Raw genomic sequence first — 15367 nt, forward strand, 5'->3', positions numbered from 1 at the left:
GTCAAGTGACAACATTACAAGATTTTTGGCTTAGGTTCTACAACTGCCAAGATAGACTACCAAAAACTTTTGACTCAGTAAAATTAACCTTATTACCCATTTCAGTTTTTCAATGCTTTTATAATTATTTTTCTTTCCAATCATTCTTTACATTCATAAAATATATACTCTAATGCTTTACATCATTTCACAATTTAAGACTCCTTGCACATTGTTTCTATCATTGCACAATTGAGACAAAGTTTCTATTTAAAATCATTACTCATTTAAAAAGTGCCACCAACTTTAAAAAGAAAAGCGTCACTTTAAGCTGGCATGTGGGGGAAAAAAATCTCTAGCCATATGCATGGAATTTATTATGTGGCTATTTACTCTATTCCATGAAAAACATACTTACCATGGCAGCCCCTGCATCACACGGTACATGTGTACACGATACAGAGCACCTACTTAAAGAAACACACTCACCAACACATACTGTAAACTTTTGCAAGTATTACAAGGGGAAAAACTTGTTTCTTACTGTAAACAGAATTCTTGCCAATTTTTTGAAAAGACATTTTGGATTGATTTGCTGCTTTTGGTTACATCTTCAATGAAAAGAGAAAATAGATTGGCTTAATTTGACCTGTGTTGCCAACAGTCTTACTTTAGGAAACTATGCCCAAAGGATTCATTATGATTTTTCTTGTCCATATGCCCCCTTAAGTAAAATTTAGTTAATTTCACATGTTACAGATTTCATATACTAGGATCCTCAAATAAGCTTAGTCATTGAGAGCTATGATCAACATTCTATGCACAAATGTTCACTGTATACTAAAGAATTCTGCCACAATGCACAACCCCTCAGCCAAATAAATGATCTTTTCCCAAGCCATTAAAGTGAGACTATTGTCAAGATAAGCCAACATAATGATCAACTATAATGTAATTTAATTTTAATTACTATGTATATTCACAATATATTTTTGGAATAAGAAACGTAATAGGTGCAAAAGACAGCTGAAGTGGGTTTGTCAGTTTTGTTTTTTTTTTTATAATGGTGGCTAAAGAGACTGAGGAAACAGTGGCTGCTTGCATTTTTTTTTTCTCACATGTAACTAGTATTCAAGGACCCCACGGGGAAATACATTTTTAAAAAGATCTAATCCACTTTCTGCTTCCTAGACTCCCGCTTAAGCTCTTTTTCACATGCAGCCCAATGTGTGCTCAGATAAAAATCTGAAAGAAAAGAATCCTTTCAGCAAGCAACTATCTTTAAAATAAGAATTTATTTTCTTTTCTAAACATGAAAACGATCCCAAAATAATAAGCCATTGTGAGCAAGCAGATTGAGAGCTAATTGACACTCCAAAGCCTTTAGAAAAGATCCTGATTTATCAACAGCATCACTGAAAAAAATCTATAAAGAATGACTTCAGTTTTGATAGCAGTTAATGCAGCCACTAAGAGTTGGCTGCAGTGAAATAATTATTAAAACAGTTACTTAAGAGTTGGCTATATACTCCTCTAAATATATTTTACCACAGACAAATTAAAAACATGAAACAAACAGAAAAACCCTTACTACTGGTTACTAACTAGTTTACAAAAGTTATAGAAAATGCACACCTATCAAGAACATTTATCATTAAAACCAATTTCATGATAAGAATATTGCAGAACATACTTACTATTAGTCTTTAAAAAATTCCACTGCACACACTGTCTGCCTCTGAAGTGGCTATTTCCTTTCTTTTGGGTACTGAAACATTATTAATCTAGAGTTCTTTTTTCCTTATTTGATCAAAACAAACTCATTTTACTTTTAATGTTTCCAAACTTAAGTTATTTGCTTTTGAAAGAAGTGTTCTAAAGAAACTGGAAACTAGATAAAGAAAACATACCTTTGGTTCTAAAAAGCACCCTTTGAAATAGCGGTACTGAACTGATACTCCTCTACTGAGTACAATGGTTGCTTTCCATAACATGCTGTGAGAAAAAAAGAAAGCAGCAGCATCAGTATCAAACTAAAATGCAAGACTTCATTAATTCATAAAATCCTTTAAGTAAGATGTGTAATCAATACCATTTATCCTACAAAAATTTTTACTCGAGGCCTGATATCAATTGGGAACTGGGAACATAATACCATGCCAGGCCCCAGGGAGCTCCTGGACACAAGACCTTTGTGTCCCCCATTTCTTTTTTTTTTTTTTCCATTTCTTTGATTAATAGGAAACAACCTTCATTCAGTCTCCATGACCTTCCCTGAGTTACGATGGGCAGATTCCAGAAGTTCTTAATTAGGGAACGGAGGGGATGCAAGGCCACGGAGAAAGGAACAGTTAAGAGCAGCCTAGTGGCAAGGTCCTATTTCCCTATTAAGGATGCATACAACAGTTATCTTTGAGCTGTTTTACAGATACTGAAATCCCCTCCAGGTGGGAGAAGTTAATGGCATGCAGCCCACAAGCATGAAGACCCCAAACCTGTTAGACCTGAAGGTTGATGAAGTTGACTCCCATTTATCTCACCCATCAGAAGAAATGTCCACTGAGTTGATCATGCCTTCTTTAGGCAATTACTATAAAACTTTTGACTATCTTTCCCAATTTGGGACACATATGTACCACAGTTTCCTTATCCATTCGTCTGCTGATGGGCATCTAGGTTGCTTCCATGTCCTGGCTATTATAAACAGTGCTGCGATGAACATTGGGGTGCACGTGTCTCTTTCAGATCTGGTTTCCCCAGTGTGTATGCCCAGAAGTGGTATTGCTGGGTCAGGGACACATAGTTTTGAGGGGATTAGACCACTGTGGCCTGCTTTGCCTAGCAAAGCAATAAAGCTGTCCCTTTCTACTTTAACCAAAACTCTGTCTCCAAGATTCATTTTGGCACTGATGTACAGAGAAGCTGAGCTTTAGGCATCAAACATAGTGATGAGTAAGGCAGAAAAAGTCGTATCTTCAAGGGAGGTGTGACACATGAGTAGACAAACAAACATAGGAAGGACTAGCTGATCTTTCTGAGCGGACAAATTTTGGAGGGAGACCTCAACAAGAGCTGTCTGAGCTGAGACCTAAACAGTGAGTCATACAAAGGAACCAGAAATATTCCAAACAAAAAAAGGCAAGAAGCACTGCAGACTTCTGAATCTCTTCACTTTTCACTTAGCTAGTGATGTTACATGGCTGCTAAGAGGCTTTGAGGCTAAGGTCACTGACTTAACTGCCTGTTTCCACTGTCTCTTATTCTCCTGCCCAGCCTCTAGCTATTACCCTCTAGTCAAGCAGAGTCTGTGTCTTACTTGTTTGTAAGTAAGTCTTAAAACTTAATGTTTTCCTTTGAACTATGCTATTCTAACATATTCTAAACGCTATTTCTAAAGTATGGACTCAACAGTGAAAGAATTCACTACAATTCAAGATTATAAGTCATTCTTTTTTTTTTTTGGTTTTTCCAGTAGTCAGCTAGTGATGTGATTTATTTTTTTTTCTTTTTTTCTTTATTAGTTGGAGGCTAATTACTTCACAACATTTCAGTGGGTTTTGTCATACATTGACATGAATCAGCCATGGAGTTACATGGAGTGACATGTATAAGTCATTCTTAACCTCAAATCATAGACCAATAGCATTTAAAGTGTGGTCTCAGGACCATCATATCACCTGGGAGCTTGTAGAAATGCAAAATTTCAGAATACATCTAGAACTATTGAATTGGAAACTCCGGGGGAGGGCCCAAGCACTCGGTAATTTAACAAGCCTCCAGGCTCTGATGATGATGAACACTTGAGTTTGAGAGCCCATATCATAGGTCATTACTCAAACATCAATTCAGCATGAATAGTTCAGTGACTATAAACAGGAGCTCCGAGTGTTCTTCCATGACACCAGATGGTCAGCACTGCTCCCCACCTGGCTCTGCCAAGACAGACTTAAGGCATTACCCTTACTCTGACTCAATTCTGGTCTCTAACAAATATCCACAACCAGCTGTCACCCCTGGTCTCCAGCTACAACTATCAGTCAACCTGGCAATAATGAAATACATATGTCTTGGCTCCACCTCAGGAGACTGGTTTCATAGGTGTGGGGTGAAGCCTGGTCACATGGAGCTCGATGCACGGGATGCACACGGTTGGCTGAGAAGCACTGCTGCACAGCAAGGGCAGAGCGAATGCTCAGCACATGTGCCCTGACGACTTCTCCCTGACAAGCCTCAGAATCCTCTTCAACACAGGGCTCTGACAGATTCTACCAACTCTGGGGTGAAACTTAGCTCCCATCTCTGCTACCAAAATTATGGCAAACGTCCAGTATTATTTCATACATAGAATCAACCAGATTAAGTGAAACTTGCCCTAAATGTGCACAGTAGAATTAATATGAAGCTTTAAAAATGTGTTGGGGTCCCTCTCCCGTGCACTGTTTATCCATCTTCCAGGAGTAGGGCCTAAGCATATGTACTTTTTTAAAAAAGCCTCTTTTAAAAGTGCTTTAAATCATCTAAAGTCCTTTTTAAATAATTTTTTTAAGTGGTTTCAGGACTTTCCTGGGTCTAGTGGTTAAGAATTTGCCTGCCAATGCAGGAGACATGGGTTCAGTCCCTGGTCCTGGAAGATTCCAAATTCCAGGGAGCAACTAAGCCCATGCACAACAATGGCACCCACGCGCTACAATTACTGAAGCCCTCAGGCCCTAGAGCCCTGCTTCACAACAAGAGAAGGCACTGCAATGAGAAGACAGATAATGGGGCAGCTTAAGAATTCAGAGCAGACAGAGGTAAACAAGTTCGAAAGGACATGAGGTTTCACCTCAGACAAGAGTGATGGATCCACAAATCAAGGAAAAAATAGCCACTTGAAGAGAATAAACATTTCATTTGTCTGTGATCCCAATATCATTTGTCAACAGAATTTAACTTAACGGAAGAGAACTGGCTGAGAAAACGCGTCACACAAATGACAGAGAAAATGGTATTCTATGTGTTTGTTTTCTTTTCCTAAGCTAACATTATGGTCTTGTTCTACTTTCCCTGTTATTTCCCTGTGCTCCTCAAACTATCTGCTGTGAAGGACCAGTGTCTGTTCGTTTGTGTTACCCTACCAATACTTCTGGTCCACAACACATCCAGTTCAATAAGTCCATTACATGTATTGGTGTCCTAGCAATGTCAAACTGCCGTTAAGCATTTCAAAACACTTGCTCTCAATTTGTGCATTTCTCACATCATGCACTAATAAAAAATGTTTTTTGTCTAACACTGGGTCTAAAGGCCACAGTTTTAGTAGAACTGCTTAATAATCATCTAATCTGATGTTTCTCCCTGGGGGCACTGCATGTATTTGTACACTACTTACAATCTCATCTCTCCTTCACCCCCACACATACATCTTGACAATCAGTAACACTTCAAAAGATCTGCAAGAGGAGGATTACCACTGTTGACATCACTGATTCTATCCTAACCTCTTAACCATGTAGATGAGGGAACTGAGGCTTAAGAAATACAGAATCTGCCTCAAATCACTGTTAACTACAGAACTGAAACTGGCACCCAGGCCCTCCTTTCTCCACTCCAATGCACCAACACACCCATGCTAAGTTTAGTGCTGTAATTAATGTCAGTAGTGAACTCATTTCATTAGCTAAAAATTCTAATGATGTGTTCCACTCTCTGCTTTTAATAGTATACATGTCTCAAGAAAATTATTTCTTATGCTAAAGCAAAAATTAGATCTTTTAAAAAGACTATGCAACAAGAAGCCAAAGACAATGTCTTAAAAAGATTTTTAAAATAAGAAACAATATAAGCCTGTTTAGAAACATGGTATCAGTACCAAAAGATGCAGCTAACAGCCAAGACCTGAAACTATTTGAGAGGTCAAAACTGAGAAACAAAGGAACTTGTTTTTCACAGCAAAGTTTGTAAAATGACTTTACTCTCTATGCATATGTGATAAGTTTGCTAAAAATTAAAAGAAAAATACACCAAGATACCTTAAAAAAAAAAAACAAGTTTATAATCTGAATGTCACAATTATTTGGTATTATGACATGTCCATGCTTACCTTTCACCTGTTTCATTCTCTGGAAGAAGAGCCACAGCTTTTTGAGGATTCCAGTTTCCCAAAGCATCACAGCTTCCACATATTGCAAAAACCTCTCCTAAAAAAAAATAATGGGTTAAGTAGGAACATCTCATTTTGTTTTAGGACTTTGCACTGGTTTAACAGGCTAGAGTCCCCTTTAACAGAGATGAAAGGGATTCACTGGAGAAATGGGTTTAAACCCAGGTAGCACACACACTAGCCCCTGTGGTTTTTTGGTTTTTTTTTTTTGGGGGGGGGGGTGTTTTTTCTGTTTTGATTACACCTGCATTATTAACCTGACCCACCTCTACAGAACCAAAGGCAGAGAAAAAGAAGGTTGTACAGGGACAGAATTTTCTTCATTTTTCAACTACTTACTGAGCCAATAATGAGCACCAAGAAGACAAAGTGATCAAACCATTGTCCTTGTCTTCAAGGCAGCTTCCAACTTAAAGGGGCAAACACTAAAGACATATAAGTATCTTAGAGAAATAATAATTGATATTTTCCAGGAACTCAAACAGTGGCTATCAAGAAGTTAAAGATCAAGAAAATTATCAATGGGACATGAGCAATGTAGCCATCACTTAAAAAAAAAAAAACCCTCAATACAAGACTAGTGAAAAATCTAGTATTCCTTACTAAAAAAAAAAAAAAAAAAAAGACTATCACACTTCATCTCAACACTTCTCAACACACAAACCAACATCACCTATATTTGCTAATTTCACACATTTAGGAAAAGTCTACAAATTCTTGAATGTAAGTATGCAGAAGTCTTTAACTTATGTATCAACACATTCTGAATTATTATAATTAAAATCCATGAAGAAAAAGACAATGAACTGAGCCCAAATGAACAAAACTTCAGGACAAACTCCTTCATACTCTGTATAGCCTGGCTTCCAAGCTTTGGACACTATTCTAGTAAGACTGAAGCTATACTTGGCTTTAGCGACCTGCATGAGCATTTTGTATACTTGGACTGTCTAAAACTTAACTAAAATCACAAGTGTGGTAGTCATTCAGAAGTTTTCAGGGTTCTAAATACATGTCTATAAAGGCATATGGTGGTTATACATAAAGATTTCATGTTAAAATATTCACCAATCCTTAAAGTAATCAGATTTTTTTTTTGCAATTAACTTAGGTTATCACTACCTTTTCTGATTTAAAGAAAGATAAACACTTTTGTTAAATACAAGGCACAAATGTTTATTCTCAAGATCACATATGCTGCTATGCATATGTATAGCATATGAGATGGTTCCTAGCTCAAAGTATAGATTACCATAAAATCACTGACTCAGGCCTGTTATACTTCTTTTATAAAGGAGCGTCTCATCAAACTTTTTCATGGACTCAGTTATTTCCTATTCCCACACAAAACAGTAGCTACTCTCTGCTCTGGAAAGAACATGTATCAAACATGGAAAAAAGTGAAACTTGGACAAACTTGGTTACTTTCCTTCTATATAAAAGCTCCGCATTTTACCAATACCCTCCTACAATGTTACTCTTTCTGCTGATTGCCTTTGAATATGGCTTCTATGAGGGGGAAAAAAGGGAAACTTTTTACTAGAATAGACCACTTTCTTTCATTGGCTTTCATTTATCAAGAGACTTGAATGCTAACTAAAGGAATTTCAAACAGTACTGCCACACTTTTTAACTTGTTCCCTCTAACTTCACCCATCTCTGCACTCACTCCACATTTAGCAGAGAATACTTCCTCGTTGCTTTGGGGAGGAAATTAAGGTAACACAATATTTAGGTGGAAGGTGAGAGTCCTTCTTGTCCCTCCACCTCCTTTCCTCCCACTTAGATTCACCTACATTCACATCTACCACTATCTTCCCTCTAGTCCTTCAGGAATTACACCTTGTCAAGCTGACTCCTCTAGAGCCAATTCTGCGGTCATCCTATTTGTCTGACATGGTCAGCCCCTTCTAGCTTAAACTGCCTATGAACAAAAGTCAATAAAAGATACAGGTCTGCAGTCTTCTCTCCACAAAGGAGGTTACACACTAGATAAGAGGTGAGTACTGGACCCAAGGGACCAGCAATCTTCAACCTGCAGAATCTTGCCCAGAGGTGGAGCTGTATAAGATCATCTTGGCTAAGAACGTGTGTTAGACAAATACACACTATCAGGTGCTGTAATAGCTACTGGATCAAAGATGCTTGATATATAGAATGAGTGAGTTAAGAGGTGGTGGGAAGGGGCACAGATCTAAACAAAGGAAACAATTTGAGAAAGCCCCAAAGGAGAAAAGGAATGCAACAAATTTGAGGACTGGCCAGAATAACCAGAGTGCATTAAACAAGGAAGTATATAACCCAGGCATGATACTGTATTTTTCGGTTGTTCATTTTTTGGGCTACACTATGCAGGCATGTAGGATCTTAGTTCCCTGACCAGGGATTGAAAAAGAATAGAATTCATGCCCTCTGCAATGGAAGCCAGGAAGGAGTCTTAACCACTGTACTACCAGGGAAGTCCCAAGGTGTGATTGCTCTGACGTGCTATCTTACACTAAAATTATTTCACACTGCTTTAGTAGACAGCAAAAAATACAATGAAGTTTTAAAAAATAGATGTACAAGTAAGGAACAAATTTATCTTAGCCAAATATTTAACCAACTTTTCACACTAGAAACATTTCCATCATTTTCATGCAACTTAAAAACCTCTCTCACTGCTGAGGGCCCAAGTTCAATCCCTTGTCAGGGAACAACTAAGATTCCACAAGCTGTGGGTGTGACCAAAAAAAACATGGCTCAAATATCTTTATCCCATGCAAAATTCACAGCTTTCCTGGAAAATATGAGAATAAGACATTTGAGACAGCTTTTTGTTTTTTTCCTTGAGCTTACTATGCTCCATGCACATTTCCGTTATCAGGCATGCCCTGAAGATACTTTCATCTAAAAATTAGAAAGATATTTAAAAAATAAATAAAAATTAGGTCCACTCTAGTAACAACTCTATATTTAAGATAATCCAGATAAGAAAAATGTAATTTTTTTAAATGTTTAAAAGTAAAGCTTTACAATACCTGGTAAAAGAGTTCCTCTTATTTCAAAGGTAACCTGAGAAGGTGTCATTCTGATGGATTTATTTTAGGATGTCGTGCTATAAAGAAAAAGATGATGTCATTTATAGTATATCTAGATAGCTACCACCAAGAAATAAGCTAAAAAGCACAAAACAAAAATGAAGATTTCAGAGACTTTATATAGAGAGAGATTGAATTATTGGGGAATCACCTGGCAAGTCTTAGGGCCTAATGTTACAAACCTATTCTGTAAGAATGCATGGACCAGAAAAAACTTCAAAACAAGTGTGTCCAAGCTTTTTTTTTTAGAATTCAAGACTATCTTGTCACACAGTTACTCCTCTAATAAGCAGCTGTTTTGAACTCCGCCTATCTTTCCTGACCAGGCTCATGTTTACAGTGGAGGGAAATATACACACACACAACTACAGACAGAAAAAAGCTTGGCTCAAGAGTATTTTTACTTTAATTAAGAAAGTTCCAATTTTAATAACAAGAAAACAACCAAAGAACTTAAGCACCATCCACTGAAACAAACTGGTTATGTTTTGTAACAAGTTTGAGAATCTGCTTCTAAATGATCTGATGGCTTAAAAAAGACAAAACCCATTCCCCCACAAATCACTTTTCGAGTTTCTCTTTATTAACTATAGGGCCATCATTACTACAGTCCTGCAGTCTCAACTCTGCAATCTATTACCAAACCCTGTAGATATGAATTTATCTTACATACATGCCTTTCTAAGTTTAAACTTCTTTAAAAACTCAAGCCTCCTACTTATATTTTGTCTTCCAATCGCATTCCAACAATACATTTTTATGTCAATTAGAATGTTTCTTGCATCCCTGGCTTAGAATCGCTTCCATTATTTTACAGAAATCTAAACCCCTAAGCTCTTGGTGTCCTTTACTCCTTTAGCCACATCTTCGCTCCAGCTTGCTTTCAATTTCTTTGCTGTTTTTCCCAGCCTAACCAACTTATTCACCTTACCATCTTTTTATTTAAGTACTTAAGACATTTCTAAAGATTTTAATGTACATCAATTCTCACGCAGTTTTTAGAATTTAAATACAGAAAGAACACATACTCCACACAAAAGGCCACATCATATTGTACATAACCTATCCCAACACCTCCAATAAAACTTTTGTACCCTCAATCCATCAATGTTCCTAAAAGAACTCCAATGTCTTTATGTCATTTCCATTAATTTTCCAGCTTAAATATTGCTTATTTGCATTTACACATTTTATTCCAAAAAAATCCTGAAGTACCTTTCTCAGCTATGCATTCTTCCATTTTTGCTATGCTCCGTTCCCCTCCCTATGAACACATGCACAACTCCACAATGGTCATTTAATGAACACTAACTCCGGGAGTTTGTAGTGGACAGGGAGGCCTGACGTACTGCGACTCATGGGGTCGCAAGGAGTCGGACACGACTGAGCGACTGAACTGAACACCCACAGTTAACCACACTTTCAAGTCAAAGCAGATAGATCTAAAGCAGCAGTTGCCACTGGAAGCAATTTTGTCCTCTAAGGGTATCTGGCAATGTCAGGAGACATTTCTGGTTGCCATAACCGTGGGTGATGCTCCTGGCATCTAGTGGTAAAAGCTGGGAGTGCTGCTCAACACCATATAATGCATAGAACAGCTCTCCACAAATAATTATCCAGCTCCAAGTATCAAGAGGGCTAAGGATGAGGAATCTCTAATAACTAACCCTAGGGGGGGCTGCAATGAAAATCAAGAGTCACTATGCATCATCTCACTTACATCAATTATAAAATGTAAATATAGTAAATAATCAAGTGAAGTGAAAGTCGCTTAGTCGTGTCGGACTCTTGGTGACAACACAGACTAGCCCGTCAGGCTCCTCTGTCCATGGAATTCTCCAGGCTAGGAGTGGGTAGCTGTTCCCTTCTCCAGGGGATCCTCCCAACCCAGGGATCGAATCCAGGTCTCCCACATTGCAGGCAGGTTCTTTACCATCTAAGCCACCAGGAAGACCATCAGTCAACATGGTTTCATGTCATTTGGCTCAAGAAATCCCTATTTAGTAACTCCATTCAGTAAGAAAACCCAAGATTCCACACTGGAGGGGAAAAAAGCCTGTCCTTGATCAAACCACATATGCTAATCTACTTTCTATGTCTAAGAGTAAACCTGATCTATTTAAAACATATATTAATACATCCAGTTTGAGCACAGCCAAATAATGTTTTAAATCTAAAATGAGTTTTAGATTGTTACCCGCCATTTAACCTATATAACCCAAATAACCTTCATTCGATATGAATCTGAGTATAACCCTAAGAATAGAACGATTTCCTTTCCTAATAAATAAATGATTCATTGAAGCACTGCAATCTACTTTTAATTTATCTATCTTACATTTATCTACATCAATCATATCAAGCAGAAACCTTAAGGCTATCTAAAAAACTAGGCTTTTTAAGTTACTGAATTGAGACAAAGCAAAAAGCTCTATCATCCAGCAAACTGCTGAATAACCAACCTCAACATATAACCTGAACTTTCACCCAATGCTTACTGCCACAATTACTAAGAACAATCTCATGTATATAATTAAAAATTGGTACTTGATTATTTGTTGATCAATTTTAAGTAACTGTTTTAACCAATTTTAGGGAAACAGATGTAATTATTCCTATGTATTAAAATCAACACCTAGTAAAAAAATCTCTGAATTTCTACTGCATTAAATTTTATGAAAAGGGAATTAGCTGATTACAGCTGAGCCTCTCATTATTAAGGTTGCTTGTAAGAGTGGCTATAGTAACTTGGCTGGAAACAGCTGCAGTTTACATTATGTACTATATACCAAAGCTGCATACACAAGCACAAAATTAACCCCACCCCTCCAAAAAAAACCTCACCGGGTGTGAACAAAGCGTCATCTCCAACGTGGATTGCCAAAAAAGTCATATAATCTGTTTAAGTTCCACTCCCCGCAATGCCCAAATTTAAGGCCATTCCAAACAAAAGCCTGCAGAGCTGCTCCTACAGCAGTTTACTTGATGGTGGACAGAGGCCAAAATTCTGGTGCAGGACCGAAGTGTACCATTTTGGCACCCTGCTACCACCAAAGTAAAATATTGTTTTGTTATGGAACAAAAAATTTACACAACCAAAATTTCCTCTTCTTCCAAACATGCAAAGGAAATCTAAACTTGAACAGGGACAGGTCTTCTAGATACATACAACAAGAATAAGATGGAAAATGCTAGTCATTTTATATACATGAGCTGACTGAATATGTAATTTAACTAATTCACCTATACCCTCAAGTACAAAACATGCTTCCTGAGATACGTTTTTGCTTTGGTTTTAAACATAACCTCCATTTTTTGCTTTCTGAAGGTTAAGTATTAAACAGCATTCTCATCTGAGACTTTGAGTTGCGTTTAACACTATTTTAACACTTTTTTAAGGACTCGAATGATTTGCAAAATGACACTGTAATTTACATTTTAAAAATACTTCAAAAATACTACCTGGCAAAGTAAGTTTTACTTTATTCTTTTTATCAAAAAAACTATCCTAACATATTCCTTTACTGGCTTGCCAGCTTAGGGAACAAAAGAGAGATTTAAACAGGGGTACAATTTAGAACTAAACTGAAGTCACAGGTATTTTCAGCAAAATTGTATTTTTTTCCTAGCCAAAAAGACGTATTTCACTGTTTCCATTCAAATATTTTTTCAAAGAAAAAAGCTGTTTCCAATTCTCTAGGCTCCAACAGCTTTGCCTCCTCAGTGCATATTAGAAAGCAATATATGAAATGCCTATACTTTCCGGAGCTAACTTCTGCTCATCCTGGTGGAGGATCATTATGATCCCCCTCTAGTCCAACCCCAGTATACTGAGTCAATACTTTAATCAAGTGTACATAGACATGATGGGTTTTTATTAAGAAAGCAGTTCTGAAGATTTCATTAAGCCAGTAAACTCATTAATCATCTTTCTACACAATGCCAGAAAACCATTCCAAATTTTTTTCATTACGTCTAGATATTATTTTCATATATATATATATATTTTTTTTTCCTGGTTAAGTTATACACAAAGACTTGATTCATCAACTTACTTTTGTACATATCAAATTTTACTCCCTCTGCCACTGAAATATCCTTTGTGGTTACTATTTCAGTCGAACTGTCCCTGGTGGCTCAGAGGTTAAAGTGTCTGCCTGCAATGCGGGAGACCCAGGTTCGATCCCTGGATCGGGAAGATCCCCTGGAGAAGGAAATGGCAACCCACTCCAGTATTCTTGCCTGGAGAATCCCACGGACGGAGGAGCCTGGTGGGCTACAGTCCACAGGGTCGCAAAGAGTCGGACACGACTGAGCGATTTCACTTCCTAATCTCATCTTGTCTAGAGTATCAGTTCTCGCTAGTGATGTGAAGAACGGACCGAACCATGTGCAGTTTTACCTGTTTGTTTTACCTTATGTTACTTACTTGTACCCAGAATGTTAGGCGTTGGAAAAAGGACTGATAGCTTGTATTTATTTCTGTTAAGCCACAACTATCAGAAATGTAGCAAGGTGGGGCGGGGAGGGGAGAAGGGGCCGGGAGGAGAGTACTGGATAGAAATTGAGCAGAAATAGGAAGGGCAACAGAAAAGTATGAAGAAAACATCAAGCCCAAACATCCAACCAGTTCCTCTATGTGTTACATCAGACTAGACCGCTGTCTCAGTGGTGAAAGATCTCCACACTTCGTGACTGAATTCATGATTCATGCCTGATTTCCTTTATATCCGGGCGAGGGGGAAAGAGGGGGGTCGATGAGCTAGGTTTTCTACCACAAGGTAATCTTTAGAGCTTGGAAAAAGTAGAGCTTTAGAAAAAGGGGCAGCTGTCTTAAAATTGTATCAAGGGCACTGATGTCTATTACTAGAACCTTTTCCTAAAAAAGTAAGGCACTTCGGTTTCTTGGAATAACTGAATTATACAAGCACGCCCTAGACTACTTGGATAAGCAATTTCAGAAAAGCAGCAGTTGTCAAAACACTACGAATTACTTATGGATGAAGTCAGAGACTGGCGGTGAGAGAGTTCTGCTGCATTTACGTTTCTTCGTTCCCTAAATGGTTCTTCCAATACTTAGGTTGTCTATGCATTCTGGTATTACCGAAAACGCTACAGAATTTTCATACGGGAACTAAGCACTAGGCAGCACAGCGTAATCGCGGCAGCAAACGATAAATACAATAAACATGTGTAACCCACCGATTTACAGGAGCAAACCGCCAGGCCGCTGTTCCCCGACCGGTTGCCCGTCTAGGGTGGGGGATCCTGCCCACAACTCGCCCCCCGCCCCGCCGCGTAGCCCTGACAGCTCGGCCGCCACGTGAGCTAGCGCCACGGCCCCCGCACCGAGCGCCCAGCCCGCCCGGCCTCCCACCTCACCTGCTGGGTCCACGGGTCAGCGCCACCACCGACGCCGCGCCCGACAGTCAGCGTCGCAGGCCGAGGTGCCGGGTGCCGGCCGTCAACACCTCGCCAGCGCTCCCTCAGGCAGCCCGCAGCGGCACCAAGCTACAGGAAGCGGCTCCGCTCAAACCGGTTTCAGCTGCTCCAGACCAAACCGCCAGGCCCCCTCGCGGGGCGGGGCCTGAGGAGCGGCGAGGCGGAGCCTGACGTCACGCCCGGCGCCCTCCGGGCCAATGGATGGCCGCACGTTGGGGGCCGCACGTTGGGGGCGGGCCCGCGCGATTCTGGTAAGGGCAGGACTCCTGGGCATTCCAGGGGTTCCCCGCGTGGGCTTTTTCGGCTGGCCGGGACCGGCGGCAGAGGCCTGGCCTGGGTTCTTAGACACCTACCTTGGTCCCCTAAGCAGTCCTAGGACAAACTAGAATGAAAAGGTGGAGCTCAGATCCTGAATTGCGTCTTCTGTCCCATTGGAAAGCGAGGGAGATTAACAAGCCTAACATTCTGTGGAAACTATTTCGTTACAAAATGAAAAGCGCACTTAACCAAATCTTTAGGGTTAAGGAGAGTTGAGAGACCTAAAATTGTTGAGAGTTTATACCTTCCTTATGCAAAGGATGGGGTTCATACTGGCAGTATCACCCGGTGGTTATTATCACAGTTGCCCTCTGGAGATCCTGTCAGACCTGCCTATACCAATTGCTTTTAAGGGCTTCCCAGGTGCAGTCATAAAGAATTCTGCCTGCCGATGCAGAAGACGGCA

At 39.2% G+C, this 15367-nt stretch overlaps 1 protein-coding gene across 2 annotated transcripts in view; it reads right to left on the minus strand.

The window, feature by feature from the left end:
- GPCPD1 (glycerophosphocholine phosphodiesterase 1) overlaps window positions 1–14723 on the minus strand; it is a 63198-nt gene extending 48475 nt beyond the window's left edge. The window contains exons 1-4 of one of the 2 annotated variants that reach the window (XM_043478419.1): window positions 14584–14723; window positions 9142–9218; window positions 6062–6158; window positions 1890–1974 (exon numbers count right to left, since the gene is read on the minus strand). In XM_043478419.1, coding sequence (XP_043334354.1) covers window positions 1890–1974; window positions 6062–6158; window positions 9142–9190 — 231 coding nt within the window. In that variant the 5' untranslated portion in view covers window positions 9191–9218; window positions 14584–14723. The remainder of the gene's footprint in view (window positions 1–1889; window positions 1975–6061; window positions 6159–9141; window positions 9219–14583) is intronic. The other variant, XM_043478420.1, reaches the window with a different exon arrangement.
- Window positions 14724–15367: the final 644 nt, after the last annotated feature.

The sequence above is a fragment of the Cervus canadensis genome, chromosome 10 (assembly GCF_019320065.1).
Source record: "Cervus canadensis isolate Bull #8, Minnesota chromosome 10, ASM1932006v1, whole genome shotgun sequence".
Taxonomy (NCBI): Eukaryota; Metazoa; Chordata; class Mammalia; order Artiodactyla; family Cervidae; genus Cervus; species Cervus canadensis.